Consider the following 15,430-nt stretch of genomic DNA (forward strand, 5'->3'; position numbering starts at 1 on the left):
CAGCAGTTCTACATCTTCCTTTGGCTGGGCTAGCTGAAGCATGATGTTGGGAAAAGAGTGAGCAAGCCATGAGCCAATTTAACAAAACAAAAGGAGAGATGCTATGATTCTCTGACACTTCTCACTGAGTAAGCAGAACCTGAGAGCCAAGAAGAGCAACAGATAAACGTGTTACAGTGCCATACATACAAAAGGGTAAGGGAAATTTAACTGGGCAAAAATTTAATCCAGACATTATGTTTAATCAAATTATGTTGTTTCTTTCACTTTCACAATTGTCTAATTTATGATCTGGAAAGATTACAACATTCCTCTTTCCCAGGCAAAAGCAATGTGTCTTGCTAGAAGAAGAGCTGCCATCGGTAGCCAGTAGTTATGTTCTATAAATGAAAAGGACTTCTGAAAAAAGAGATAGGTGCATCTCTTAACTGCGTTAATGAATAAAAGCAACTACCAGCCAGCTCAACAAACACACAAGATGCTGTGATGGCCCATATAAAAATAAAGACAATTTCTTGCCAATGGGTACTTAATGTACAGAGAGAGAAAAATTGCCCACATACAGTTTTTTTTTTTTTAAGTATGTGAAGTCTAGTGTATGAACACTTGTTGCAATTAAATCATTTACATGATTTCTTCCTGCCCAGGGAGAAATTTTGAAATTAATTTCTTGGTATGTCATACCACTATTTAGGGTTGATCGAATTAAATAACAGGATCTTGCTATTCTTAAACATGGATACTTTGTTTACTTATGAAATTTGAAATTTACACCTTTGACTTACTACAGGTTCCTTCCCGCCCCCCCCCCCAAAAAAACTATGAGGGGAATGTTACGCAAGGTTTTTGTTGCAAGAAGTTCTCAGAACACAGGGAACGTACATGTTTGGCTCTTAGACTTTCACACTTTAGATTTTGAAATCCAAGTGTACACAAACTAAGATCTGGTTGCATACAAGGGAACGTACATATATTTTAGGGAAGACGGTAGTAGTCCTAAAGTGATTAAATAGCTGAGCATTTCACCTCATGTAAGCCACCTACTGCCTTTATTTCTTTTACGACTATGATGGCAAAAGTTAATTCTCCTTCCACTGGGGGATTCTGGTGAAGTTTTCTCATTTTTAAAAAACAAACGAAACAAACCTAGATTTATATTTAGTGCTGTCCTAAATGGGGAAATTCAACAAAATATAAACATTCACATATGCACTCCAAATGTGGCCTTTACCAACAATGGTTAAGAAATTCAACAGCTTCCCCCAAAATCATAGTAATCTGAATTGAAAGCTCAATGTGAAATTTAGTGTAAATCCAGTGAATCAATGAAATAAAGTATAAATGAGTATTTGAGAGCAGGGGTGCTTAACACAAAATTCAAAGTTGTAGGGCTTTGGTATTTTCCTACTACTTCCCACAGTAGCTGTGGGAAATATTTCACCATCTTCTTCTCCATAAAAGAGAATAGTTGCTTATATATGACAAGAAGACATTTACACTGAAGACAGTGCTTCATCTCCTTTTCGTACCAAATATTGAGTACCTGTTGTTATTATTATTAAATTAAATTTGTATACTGCTCTATACCTGCAGGTCTCAGGGCAATTCACAACATGAACATAACATTCAAATTGCATGCATGAACACTCCAGCATTGCTTTTATATCACCAGATACTCTTACATCTCATTTCCTCTGCAACATTCCCACCACCACTTGCCCAATTCTCACAAGGTGCTGTATGCAATCCTCTCCCATCCTCAAGAGCATATGACAGATGTAAAAAAATAATAATAAATATTTCAGTCCCTCCCAGTTCAAGTCATCAGCAAGCCTACTTTCTTTGTCATCTTTCGACTATTACTGAAATGCTAGACATGCTCATTAGTAGTTTAGAAGCCAGTAATGTTGATTCATATATTTCCTTTGAAATAGCAATTCCATTAAAAAAATAATTAAGTTTAAGCATTAACCAATCTTCACTCAAGCTGACTCAAAATCTGGTCAGCCACATCAAAGACTGCATATTGATTACTATCAGGTATGACGTTAACAATGCAATACTTATAAGTATCTGCATATTCTTCTAACATATGAATCTGCCCATTAAGCTGATTCAGACACTGCAATGAGCACTAGTATAGTTCTTCTCTTCTTTTTAATCTGGGCACTAGAGAAAATCCCTAAAATTACAGCTGTTCCTCCTTCCATGATATATGCAACCTTCCCAATCATTTTACTTGAGCAAATGAGGAACAGAGAACTGCAAAGTCTGATGTAGGTTTCAGAAACCTACATATTCAATAAACCTAACAGCTTCATAATCTTTCAAAAAGACATAAATCATAAACAGTACACAACTTTGGCAAATTAGTTTAACTGAGCTCCCTTATTAAATTTAGTAAGTTCACTACACATTTTCCAAACATCTGCACACCAATTCAATTTCAAGTGGATTTTTGCCTACTCAAATTTCTGATTTCCCCCAATGCTGAATTCTAACTCTCCTAGTTCCTGGTTGGTGATATATACACTATTAAAACTTAAGTTTATTTAGTATTTGCTTCTCTCAATCAGATTTATCAGCCACATATTGACATCAAGAAGCCAAATCAGAATGAGATTTATTTTTCCTGTCCTCACTTTGGCAGAGTTGAAGGGAAATAGCACAGAGCACATGGTTACTGCTGGTAAGTTAGATGGGAAATCACTTCACTTACATGATATCCATTTCAAGCAAACTTCCAACAGATTAGACAGCACCAGTTCTATGAGATATCATCTATGAAAATGTATCCATAAAATGCTGGCACAATAAAAAAGTAAAAGACACTTCATTTAGATCCATAAACATTTTTCCTTTCTCCTACAAGGGATTCTGTTATGCTGCATTATATTTCTGAACCCAACCCAGCCAAAGGAAATCTTTTTTCTTGTTTTATCACAACTGATAGTATTACTTTATTGAACATGAGCTAACAGGGTCATCAAGAGGGCTACTTTCCTCACAAGAAGAATAACTTAACATTTAATAAGCAAAAACTATATTTACAAGTTAGGTGAGGCACCTTTCACTTTCCCTTTTTCAAATTCAAAACGAGTATTCCTACTACATAACACAAAACAAATATAGCTTCAAAACAAAACCAAGACCCATCCAGACTGCAGTAGACTCAAATAAACACTGCTATCTACAGCTTCAACATCTAAAAGGAATGGCCACAGCAGTTTTAGTTTTGGCATTGGTTTTAGCAGTTTAGGATACAAACGCAAAGGAAAACTATATTCTGCCAAAGACAGTAAAGGAAAATGGAGCCAGCACATCACTGCAAACTCCACAAGGGCAAGCCCTTTTCTTACTTTCAGCCTCACAAATTACTCTACAATGAAGTTTAAAGCTTGCAGTCTATACATAAACCATGCATATGGTTTTTCTTACCTAGCATCTTACGCTATTAGTCTTAATCAACTATTCTTATTTAAAATGTTAAAATGGTGTGATAGCTAAGCTGACAATAGCTAGTGTAAGCTAAGTTTGTTCCTAAGCAGGACCTATCATCTCCTTTCTGCTGCAAGTATTTCTAGCGCTGCCATGTAGTTAGAGCATATTTCAAAGGGTTCATTTTCACAAGCATACGATATTCTGATATTACTATATATGAATGAGTAAGCCTGTAGGTTAATTTTCAAATAAAGCTGCTGGTGTTTTAATACATCAAAGTCTCCTCGCTATCCCTACAGAGGTGTGTCAGGTCATACAAATGGCACCTTCACATGAGTGTTGAAATCATGAGCCCAGTGATACCTTCAGAGGCAAGTGTCAACTAGACATATTTGCATAACACCATTTGGTTTCTTGTAACTAGTTTTCCTTAAAAAGTTAATACTACTGAAGTGGAAGCCCAAAGGATTGATATAGGAAGATTTCAATATAGCAAAATATTAATATTTAACCTTTGATAAAGCAACCCAAATATTTGGGAATTTATAACTTGAATGTCAACATTAAGAGCACTAAGAAAGAAATATATTTAAAACAAATACTCCCCAAAGGGAAAATTGCAAGAGGGAATGAGGGCAGAGGGAACGGAGCACACACATTAATGCAAGAAAACATATTTCTCAACCCACCTGCTAGCAGGTCATCAAGAGTGTCGGTTAGCGTCTGTGCTGGAGTGGCAACCATTAATCCGTCTGGTTCTTGAACTAACAGCCCCTGACCATGTCCTGCAATTGGCTGCTGTTGTCCTACATTTTGCTGATTACCTAATACTTTCTGAAGTTCAAAAGAATCTGTCCCATTACAGCCTAGGTTACTTGAAAAATTACACTGTGGCGTTGACAAAGGTTGGAGAGGGACAAACCCGGTTTGCTTAGCAGATGGTGGAGAGTGCTGCTGCTCATCTTTACCTGCCAGGATTCTGTCAACCTGCCATAACTCTGAAAAGCTATCCCCAGGCAGACCCTCATTGCCTTCCACTTCTGGGAGGACACCTGTGTGTGGGCACTGCTGCTGATGGGTAAGGGGTGACTCTGTCTGACCTTTGGTCTCCAAATATTCTTTGGTAAATTGCTGCTGTGTTTTCATCTGTAATTGCCTTTCCACCTTTTGCAGCTCCTTCAGTATTTTCTTCTTCTTCTGCACTTGTTCTTCTCTGTTCTTTTTGAGCTCTTCAATCTTATCTTTATTCAAAGGTTCACCTTGAATTAACTCCAATGATTTAAGCTGTGCTTTTTCAATAGCGCTAATTCTCTGTCCAAGTTCATTCAGCTTGCCTTCAGTTTCTTCCACTATACATTCCAAAGGCTGGTATGGGTGAAAAGGTGACAGTAGCTCCTGATCTGCTACCTGAAGGGAAGTTGACTTCTGCTTGGATGTACCTAAGCACACGAAAAATGTTTGAAAAAATGCCATGCTGAGGTTAACCCATACCTCCCCACGCTTTTCCCACCCAAAACTTTATAACTAACCACATTAGCATAAAATAGATTAAAGTCTACACCTCATATCAGGACAGACAGCACAAGACAGAATTGTAATTTTAAAATGGACCCTAGCTTCCAGTTGTAAAAAAACTATGTTAATATTAAAATACAAATGTGTCCCCTTAAATATTGTTTATCAAATAAATAAAATTATACTGCAAAAAAAATACAGAATATTTACCGATGTCTTGACTACTAACGTTCAGACAGACAAAAGCAGCAAAATCCTATAAATACGCTGCAACACTAGAGACTTAACTTGCAGAACACACACAACATCCAACACATACGCCGCTCTACCTATCTCTGGGAGTTGTGCTTTAAGAACATACTGTAAAAACTGCAAACAGCTATATTCCTCAATACAAGGACCAATGCAAAAATATTGAGCACGTATTAAAAGCAAATGAGCATTTGCTGCAGAAAGCGCTGTTTCTCTGAACAGTTCAGTTCAAAGGTTTAAATGCATCACAAAAGGCATCTAGAAAGAAACAGCTATCCTGTATCAGTACCTCTACAAATTCAAGCCATCCTTTGCTCAGAGCTTTGCTGTGCAGATGTCAAAAGTCAATGTTACATTAATGCACTATTTTTTAACCCCCCCCCCCCCAAAAAAAATATTAGTTTGTGCGTGAGGGAGAGGGAGAAAAAGAAAAGAAACTACTAAAAGATACAACATTTAATGGGGTGAATATGCAATTTCAAGATGGCCTTTATGTACCCTGAAGTTTCAAAATTACATGGCAACACTCAAGCTGTTCTAATAATCTCAAACAAGTTTATTTGACAAGACAGAGCATTACTACTAGCGGCTTTTAACACTGTGTTTTGACTCAGATTTTATGATGCTCACAGCAACTCTTATACTACAACAAATTTGGCTAAAAATGAACTAATGCGTGGGTTTGGGGCTCTATAGTTATATATATATTCAATGTCAAGTTCTTAAAATATGCTTTAAAAAGTTAGAACTGTCTTGATGCAAGATTAATTGAGCTTTCCTATCTTTGGAGTTGTGCTGAGGCATAAAACCTTGCAAACCTATAGGCACAATTAAACTATATTGCCTTAATAGGACCAGTGTGATATAGATTAAGGTAACTGACACTGCCTGCAGTATGAAAGTCACATATTAAGCCAACTTTAAAGCTGCCAGCACACCAAGTAATTAACTGGACCACTGTTATGTTTTTATTTTCTCAACCCATCAGGACTGTTAATTCTATCAATCATCTGAAGAGAGAAGCATTTGGTCACCATTCACCTTCATTATGAATCTTTTTACATTAACATATGCCACTTTTTATTTGAAGAAAAAACCTAAATTGATCTGTATTACTCTAAGAATAATATTAAAGTGAACCAAGTTTGGTCACAGCTCAAAGCATAGACCAAAGACTGTGCTGATTTGACTTTAGGATGGGATTTGTATATGTCAACTCTCCCTCTTTACCCTCTCCCATCACATATTTTTGACAGTATTATTATTCTACTGGGATCCAATACAAATAAACATTTTGAATATTTCAAAACTACTCCAAAAATATTATATTGATACCATATACCAAAAATATAATCTAACAACAAGCTATAGGGTATAGGTACATTGATTCTCACAAGGTTAGCCTAGTAAGGAATTTAAGTTATCAGGAAGTCCAGGAGGAGAAAACCAGAGAGACGAGATACTGTGCTCATCACAGAAAACAGATGGAAGTTGTAGTACAGCAACATCTGGAGGGCACCATGTTGATCACACCTGGTATAAGCCGAGGCAGAAGAGCAATGCTGGAGGAAGCTTCATGTATAATTGTTTTCTAAAGGAGCATCAAAACTTGTGTCAGAGAAAACATGTGCCTTGAAATATCTGAATGGCTAAGGTGAAATATGTTTTTGGCCACCTCAGAGGAAGGTTAATATCACCATTATTCACAAGTTGGCAAAAAGTAGGTCTCTTGGGCCTTGGCATTTGTGTTATCAGGTGCCACAGGGCACTTTTTTTTATCCCTAACAATATTTAACATCTACATAGAGCAGCTGTCTACATAGAGCAGCTGGAAATGGTTGTTATGGGCTTTGGAGCAGTGTCAACTCTTCTCTGCAACATCTGAATTATAATTGGCTATGTGGGCTTTGGACCAGTGTCTGGGCACAGGAGTGGGATGGATAAGGGCCAATAAACTGAATTTAAGCCCTGGCAAAAAGGAGGCCCTGTGGAAAAGTGGTTCCCAGGTCTGGGAGATACATCAGTTACCTGTTCTGGACAGCCTTACACTCCATCTGAAGCAGCAGGTACTTTTTACCAGCTTTGTTTCGTAAGACAATTATAGCAGTTTCTGGAATAAGATAGCTTGGCCACAGTAGTCCAGGCATTGGAAACCTCAGGACTGGATGACCTACATGCCTTGGCCTTAGCCAGAAAGGTGTAGAATGCAGCAGCTAGGCTGTTAACTGTAGTATCCCATCAACCCCATATACCACTTCTGGTGAGTGCGCTACACTGGCTACTAATATGCTATAGGGCACCATTCATCATTTTGTTTTGGAGGAGAAGTTACTCCACTCCCACAATTACTGTTATATAAAACTTTTAGATGCAGGGTTGAATCTATTGTTTACTCTTAATTGCACACTGCTTTGATATCTCCTGGCTGTGACACAATTTATTAATCTATGAAACCAATAACAACAAGTATAACCTTTCTAGTGCAAGTACAGTAAGCCCATAGTTTATGTGCATTCAGTTTTACACGTGTGGCCAAAAAGAAAGTGAGGGGAAGCAGGGTTCCAGGAAAAATGACTTTTGCAATCCCATCCGCCATTGAAACCAATGCATTTTGACTACACATGGTTTTGGCTTTAGGCATGATCCTCCGAACGTAACCCCTTTGTAACTCCTGCAAGGGCAAGAGTCATGTCTGAAACTGTCGTGATAACGGCTTAACCCTTGCTTCTTCATGTGCTTAGTTGGTGCCTTCTGCCAACTAAACTGTTAATGCATGAGTAAAGAAGCCACTCATTTGGTCACACAGCTCACTTGTATACTGCAAGTATACACTGAAACTGACAGAAAGCATGAATCCTGTAGACTAGACCAAATGGATTTTTGAACATTTCGGTTTGAAATGCATTTAAGCAGAGTGTCCGTAGTGGGAAAGACCTAAACTAAACTAAACTAAACCCCAACACAGAACCCCAAGCCAGCTGCTCAATGTCTCTAAATTGCCAAGAACTTTGCAGAAAGGAAAATATGTTTTTGGTATTCCCCTGTCCAAAATTTAATGAGCTTTTACCCATGAACTCAGACTGAGAGTATGATAAATTGCACTATAGCTGCATATATCTATATATTAAGGTAAATATGTTATTTTTTTTTAAAAAAATTATATGCTAATGTACTTCAGCAGTCAGTACAACTCATAGCTATCAGGATAAACGAGGCTTAGCATCACCCATCACCTCACTCTCCAGGCAATATAATTCACAACAATAAAAACATGGAAATTCAGCTCAATTCTCAAGTCCCTTACGTTGTACATGGAACTTGAAGGCCCAGGAATCCAAAACTAGAACTTATTAATATGCCTTCAAGTATTTAAGTTCTAGAAGAAAATGGTGTCTATGATCCATAAGATAAAGGTTGTCAAAGTCACGTCTTAATTTGTAATCAGAAGGAAAATTGGCATGGCTTTTTTCAGAAAGAATTACGGTACACTAGCTGCCCAAAAATTTCATAGATTTCAATTTCCATCCCATCCTATCCCTAGGGCTTGGAGCAGGTATATCATGAAATCAAAAACATAAAAAATATGCCAGAACTTCATAAAATTAAAGTTGTAATCTTCAACTCAAAGCCCACCCCAATTAACCCTGTAGGACTTCTAAAGAGAGGGTTGTGTCTGGGTAAATCACAAAGAGGAATTTCTGTAAGTGGTGTACAGTCAATGAGAATGAGCTTGTTGGCCTAATGTGGTGTCTAGACAAAATATTTTAGAGGGGTTTTTTTTTTTTGACAGATTGAGGCAATTACAATGAAACATCTGAGAGGAAGCCATTTGAGGCTGAAGCAATTTTAAGACTTTATAAAAGTTGAAACCATCTTCAGTTGAAGGTAGAAGACACGGGGAAGCTTAACTGGGATAGTGCAGCCCTGATATAGTGTGCACCCATTGACTAATTCCTTCCTCCGCTACGGTCATTTTTTACTTCAAGTCTTATGGCATATTGAAATTTATGAGTAGCTACACAAAGGTTTAAATCAGAACTAAATGGAAGGGCCACAGCTCTTCGGCTAGTAAAGCTAACAAAGACAATTCACATCTCCACAAAGTTTTAGGTGAATGAATCCAGCAGTACCCAAACATGCACTTCTGAGCAACTTGAAAAGACAAAAACAGCCGCTTCCCTCCAATCCCCTGGCAAAATCCCTTTATTTTCTCTTGTGTAAGTAAATAGTCTGGATGGATTTCTGGAAAAGAGACTTGGAAAAAGGGGTAAAAGCTGGGAAACTATATTACATAACACATTTTGGCTAATGGTTATGAAAATGATGGCTTCCAAGCTGAATTGAGTTCTTGACCTTCTAATTTTTTTAAAAAATGTGATTTTTGTAAAATCCATGCAACACTGTCCATAGTTTTAGCTCAACTGAAAAAAATAAAAAAATGAAAGCAGTATATAACAAAAAAGTTGAAATTAACACAAAAGTAAAATTTGTAAATGATACTGGTACCAACTAAGAAAAGGAATTGCACTGTTAATCTTTTGACAGTCTTTATGCTTACAGGCATTTCAAGCTGGACATCCACGAATGTACTTAGTAGTCAGTGGCCTCAATCATATTTAACAATAAAGCATGATCAGAAACAAACAATGGCTTAGCTCAAACAAGCAGCTTGTGCATGCGTGCTGCTCTGTTATGCCTGCTTTGTTTGTTCCTTTCTAGAGCTGGAAAACAAACTATTGGAGCAGCTGCCTTAGTGTCATATGCAAATCAGTGCTCATGGTTTGTTTCTCCCAATCAAATCATGAGTGGTAAGCCAGGAAAAAACCTTTGCATCCACTTGCAGTTTGTCCAGAGAGAAACAAACCACAAGCACAGATTCACACATAATGCTAAGCCAGTGTGCACCAGCTTGTTCAAGGTAAACCATAGTTTTGGACTATGGTTTGTCAATACATGTGAACCAGGCCAAAGTATCTGTTGAACTGACATGAATGTAGATTTGCTATATTTGCATCTCAGAGGTACACACTTTGTTTGGCATTAACAACAGATTTTTGTTGTTGTTGTTTAGTCCTTTAGTCATGTCCGACTCTTCGTGACCCCATGGACCAGAGCACGCCAGGCACTCCTGTCTTCCACTGCCTCCCGCAGTTTGGTCAACCTCATGCTGGTAGCTTCGAGAACACTATCCAACCATCTCGTCCTCTGTCGTCCCCTTCTCCTTATGCCCTCCTACACTCAATATGCCAGCAAGTTTGGAAAACTCAGTCTACATCCCAAACCCAAAGAAGAGCAGTGCCAAAGAACAGATTAGTTCCAAACAAACAACTGGAAAATGACACTGACATTCTGAACAATCAGAATAACTGATTAAGAGCACTTCCAACCAGTATTTGCTGGCACTGGGAGCTCTACAATGGCACAAAGAGAATTTCTCCAGATGACTCAATACTGCACACTGAGTGAAAATGAAGAATGTCACTTCTTGGTGGCAACATTTCCAATTTTGTGTTTTCAAGACATGCTGTGCTACATCAGAGTCAGTTGCCTTCACATTGTATATTCTTCACAAAAACTTCTTAGTGGATATGATGGTTTTATCTGTGAGCTTGCCTTCTCCAAATTATTAATTAGGTGACGGTTCTCTCAACAGGCTTTCAAATGCTGAATTTGCTGTGAAGGTGAAGTGTCCCACCCAGTAAATACATATCACCTTCCTATCAGGACTAGTCAGAACTGGATGAGGCCCTTGAAGGAAGCTGACAACTTTATTGCTGGCTCCAGTATATATATGGTTCAAAGGGAATCAGTATATACAGAAGAACCCTCCCAAGACTACCACGCTCAAAGACATCTAGCATGAGGCTGCAGATTCAGAGGACCCAATATGCCCCAACACATCTTGCCCACCAGCTCCAGATTCTTCAATATCACCCTCAGGACTTGAGGTGACTCAGCATCTAAGAAGCCATTTAGAATGAAGGTGTAGTGCTTGCCTGTCTGATAACACAAGGCCTCAAAATCCCTCACCTGCTAGGCAGTTCCCTGACTTGGCTGGTAAAATAGAAATCTGAGCCACAAATCAGTCATGGTAGAATGGGACAGAGAGGGTAGATATTCTGTTGCTGAATCATTCAGTTGCTTGTTGAATACTTCATTGATGGGTATACAATGCATTTTCTGTGATGTCACCCACATCATCTAGTACTTCTACAACATTTTGTAAAAATAACACAACCTCTAAAAATCTCAGTCTTTTGCATATATAATTCTATAGAACTTTCTGTACAACATGTAGAAGCAACCTTATGTCTGCTTCATGTATTGACATAAGAATTACATCATTTTGTCTTATTTGATGACTTTCTACTGCATATGAACGTCTTCCAGCAACGATTTCCTTACTGCACAGAGTACTAAAAACAGCTCCCTGGGCAAAAACATGGCAAGATCAGCCTTATTCAAAGCTACAAAATTCAGCCTTTTGGAATGCCTGTTCAGAGCAGAGTTAGTGCCTTCTTTGTGGGCTAAGCACAGCATACCGTTTGTTCATGTGGTTTGGTGCACAGCGCAACCCAGTCCAATGTCTTCTGTTCTTAATTTCTTCACCTTGAAAATTCCATAGACAAGATCCTGTGCAGCACACTTAGTACTGAACATTTGGCTTAAGTGTCATCATTCAAGAACAACCTAATCACCTTGTAGAATCTCAAGGACATACAGCGGCTGTTCTCTGTGCACTTTATTGCATCCTCCGTCCTTACAAATAATCCTGTATAAGCTGGCATTGTCATAATACTATAGTGCTTTAGAGCTATATAAATTAAAGGCAAATACATGTTATCCTACTCCAGTGCATACTGGGGAATAGTTATAGTTTTGTCAGTCTCCTGGTTTTCAAGTACTAGATGTATCACAGATGTATGCTTAAATCTGCTGAAATTCATCGTCTTGGGGACATTTTGCAAGAAGTAGAAAGAAATGGAAAACGTTCTGAAGCTAAGATAGGGGCTTTCCCTTTGTGCTGCCCTTCTACTGCAGTTATTCAGAATGACAGTGGAAAACTCCTTAGCCAGCATTATATAGCACTCTCAATCATCATTCAGCTGGAATACTTGACTTTCTTCATCTAGACACAATTCATTATGTCATCATGTCATAAGGTCTGCTTTCTGAGTCTTGTTATGCCTCAGTTGTGTCCTTAAGACACTAAATAATATTTAGTTCAGCTGCCATAAAGTCAACCACTACAGGCTGACTACCATTGTAGTCAAGATGTGCAGCTTGTAGTATTTATCCACTCGTGTCTATAGCCATAACCTATGTGCTTCTTAGGATGTGCACATCAGTGAAAGCAGCATAAAGTAATCTGCCTTTATCTTTTAGCAACACATGAGATTTTGTCTTGAATGGTAGTGCTATTACCACCATCCTTAATGGAATTGTTTCTCAGTCTTCTGCGAATGTTGGGTTTTAGTCTTGTTCATATATTGCTCTTGTTTTGTGGCATTCTATTTTCTTAATGTAAAGTACAGTGGTGCCTCGCAAGACGAAAAGAATCCGTTCCGCGAGTCTCTTCGTCTTGCGGGTTTTTTCGTCTTGCGAAGCAAGCCCATTAGCGGTTTAGCGGATTAGCGCTACAGTATTAGCGGCTTAGCGGGCTTAGCGGATCAGCTGATAAGCGGCTTAGCGATCAGCTATTAAGCGGCTTAACAATAGCTGATAAGCGGCTTAACGATCAGCTGATAAGCGGCTTAGCGATCAGCTGTTAAGCGGCTTAGCGATCAGCTGTTAAGCGGCTTAACGATAGCTGATAAGCGGCTTAACGATCAGCTGATAAGCGGCTTAGCGATCAGCTGTTAAGCGGCTTAGCCGATCAGCTGATAAGCGGTTTAGCGGCTTGGGAAAAAGGGGGGGGAAAGGGGAAAAAAACCGCAGGAACTCGCAAGACATTTTCGTCTTGCGAAGCAAGCACATAGGAAATTCGTTTTGCAAAGCACCTCCAAAACGGAAAACCCTTTCGTCTAGCGGGTTTTCCGTCTTGCGAGGCATTCGTCTTGCGGGGCACCACTGTACAGCCCAATGTTCTATAACTATTATAAATACTGCTTATTTATAATAAACAATAAAGCTCACTGCCTGGAGTCACACTGAACTTTGAACTGTGTAATTGTTTTCCAGTCAATAATTGTTTTCCAGTCATATTGTGGTAGTCAAGCAATTACTTTAACAAATTTGAAGCAATATTCAAAAAGCATTTGCACATAGGGAGAAGTACAAAATTCAAAATGGTGCTTTTCTTAGCATTTCCCCTCTTAAGTTAGAAGGTCAAACACTCACAATTGAGCTTGGGGAACTAACGTTTTTTGCTTCAGTATACCCAGGTCATGCTAAAAACATTGTTTCCTGTCTTCTATCTCAAAATACTCATTTACAGTAACATTTTCCAGAAATGCACCTGCCTTCCAGACCCAAAAGAATGGTTTGGTTTTAAGTTGCTCCCATTGTTTTCCACAGAATAAACAAGATGAACTCCAACATAGCTGTTTCTCACCCCAGCACTGGAATCAGAAGGGGCAGGGCAAAGATTTAGCCTCCAACCACCTCCCACAGTGTTCAAATGCAAATATTTGATTTCTGCCATTTAAATGAATTGTTGCAATTTATTCCTATGGGGAAAAATAAACTGCTGCACTTGGGAGGCAACAGACAATGTGTGTGTATGTGTGAAAAATATTTACACTGTTGTACTTACACTGTATTTACACTGTTGTCAAGAGATATTTGCCCAATATGCCTAACACTAGGTTGCTCAGCCTCCTCCACCAAGCACACAATATCTGCATGCATCTCTAACAACCTAATGTGGAACCAAAAGGCTCCCCCACCCCACCCCAAATCTGTTGCCCCATTTGCAGGCAGACAAGCTGGGAGGTCTTCAAAAGTTTTGGGGGGGTTGGGATTAACTGGTAGACATACTTGTCTCTTTTTAAATAGTGTTTTTAAACTACATCCATGAGTGGTGGTGCAATGCCTCAAATACTGGTAGGAAGCTGCAATTTTGTAGACAAAATAGGGCACTGGGAGGCTGCTGAGACGAGTTCTGCTGATCCTCATCAGGTTCCACCACCACTCAGTTCAAAGTCTGACCTCCTTTGATACCTTTTGGCAAACAAGCCACTTGTTTGCTCAGCTATGGTGAGGTAAGAATTGACATCAGGAGTATGAGCAGGGAAACAGTTCAAAGTGTGGGGTGCACCCCCCCTTTTAAGGCCACAAAGAGATGTAGCTTCTGTGGATGTTATTTGGAGCTTCCAAAAATGTCTATAGCATCTCATGCATTCCAGATCACTTCTTTCTAATCTAATGTATAACAGAATATAACATTTTGGGGCAATTTGTTCAATTTGTTTGTATTATACCATAAAATTCTAAATGCATAGCACAAGACAGTTATAATCATTGCTAAAATTCCACTGCTTCATCATAACTGAAATATGCTGATATCTAACATGCTATATACAGTTGAGGTCAGAACCTCAATCAAACTGTTTCAGTAAAACTGGCTTACTGAATGCAGTCTCTTAAAAACGCTCTGAACTTCAAATGACCCTTTAGGTTGAATCACGAATGCCAGTGCCCATGTTGCCAAAATAGCATCATCAACGAACAAGAGGAAGCTATCAACAGGCCTGGAAGACTCCCAAGGTTCACTGAAGTACAAAAATGTAAGGTGGGAATGACCCCTCCAAAAAAAACCAAGTCCAATTAGGACTATGCTTAGTTGCCATGGAAAGCCAGCTGACTGCTTGGAGGAGGATGCAGAGTAAATGAAATAAAATATCCTGAACAAAAGCACTACATACTACTTTTTTTTGTAGATCTCACTTGTGCTCTTCACATGGTTTTAGAAATTGTGCTTAAGGTGGCCACTCATTTTTACAAAACAACCAGTGTGATGCTCCAATCCAGAACACAGGCACTTATGGTTTCCTGTCAAAACCTCCTAGCAGTTTATGGCCCCCAACACATGCTGTTTGCAGTAGCCAGCATCTTTAGAAGCAAGTAGCAATTGGGAGGTAGAAGTTTTCAACAGGAGACTGGAACAGGGCTCCCATCCCAATCATGAATATGTTCCAGATTGGGGCCCCAAGGCTGTTTTTATTTCAAGCTAAGTGGCCAGCTGGAACACCTGTAACATGCAGTTTGGCCCTCAGAGAAG

General features: G+C 38.9%; 1 protein-coding gene across 10 annotated transcripts in view; it reads right to left on the reverse strand.

Annotated features, from left to right (window-relative positions):
- Positions 1–15,430, reverse strand: part of LOC308482216 (ankyrin repeat and KH domain-containing protein 1-like) — a 90,323-nt gene that overhangs the window by 38,416 nt on the left and 36,477 nt on the right. For 9 of the 10 annotated variants that reach the window (XM_081015116.1, XM_081015112.1, XM_081015115.1 and 6 more), the window contains exon 15: positions 4,131–4,880. The exons of the other annotated variant lie outside the window; for it this stretch is intronic. In XM_081015116.1, the coding sequence (XP_080871242.1) occupies positions 4,131–4,880 (750 nt within the window). The remainder of the gene's footprint in view (positions 1–4,130; positions 4,881–15,430) is intronic. 10 annotated transcript variants of the gene reach the window in all.

This window comes from Podarcis pityusensis (genome assembly GCF_964106645.2).
Source record: "Podarcis pityusensis genome assembly, chromosome: 7".
Taxonomy (NCBI): Eukaryota; Metazoa; Chordata; class Lepidosauria; order Squamata; family Lacertidae; genus Podarcis; species Podarcis pityusensis.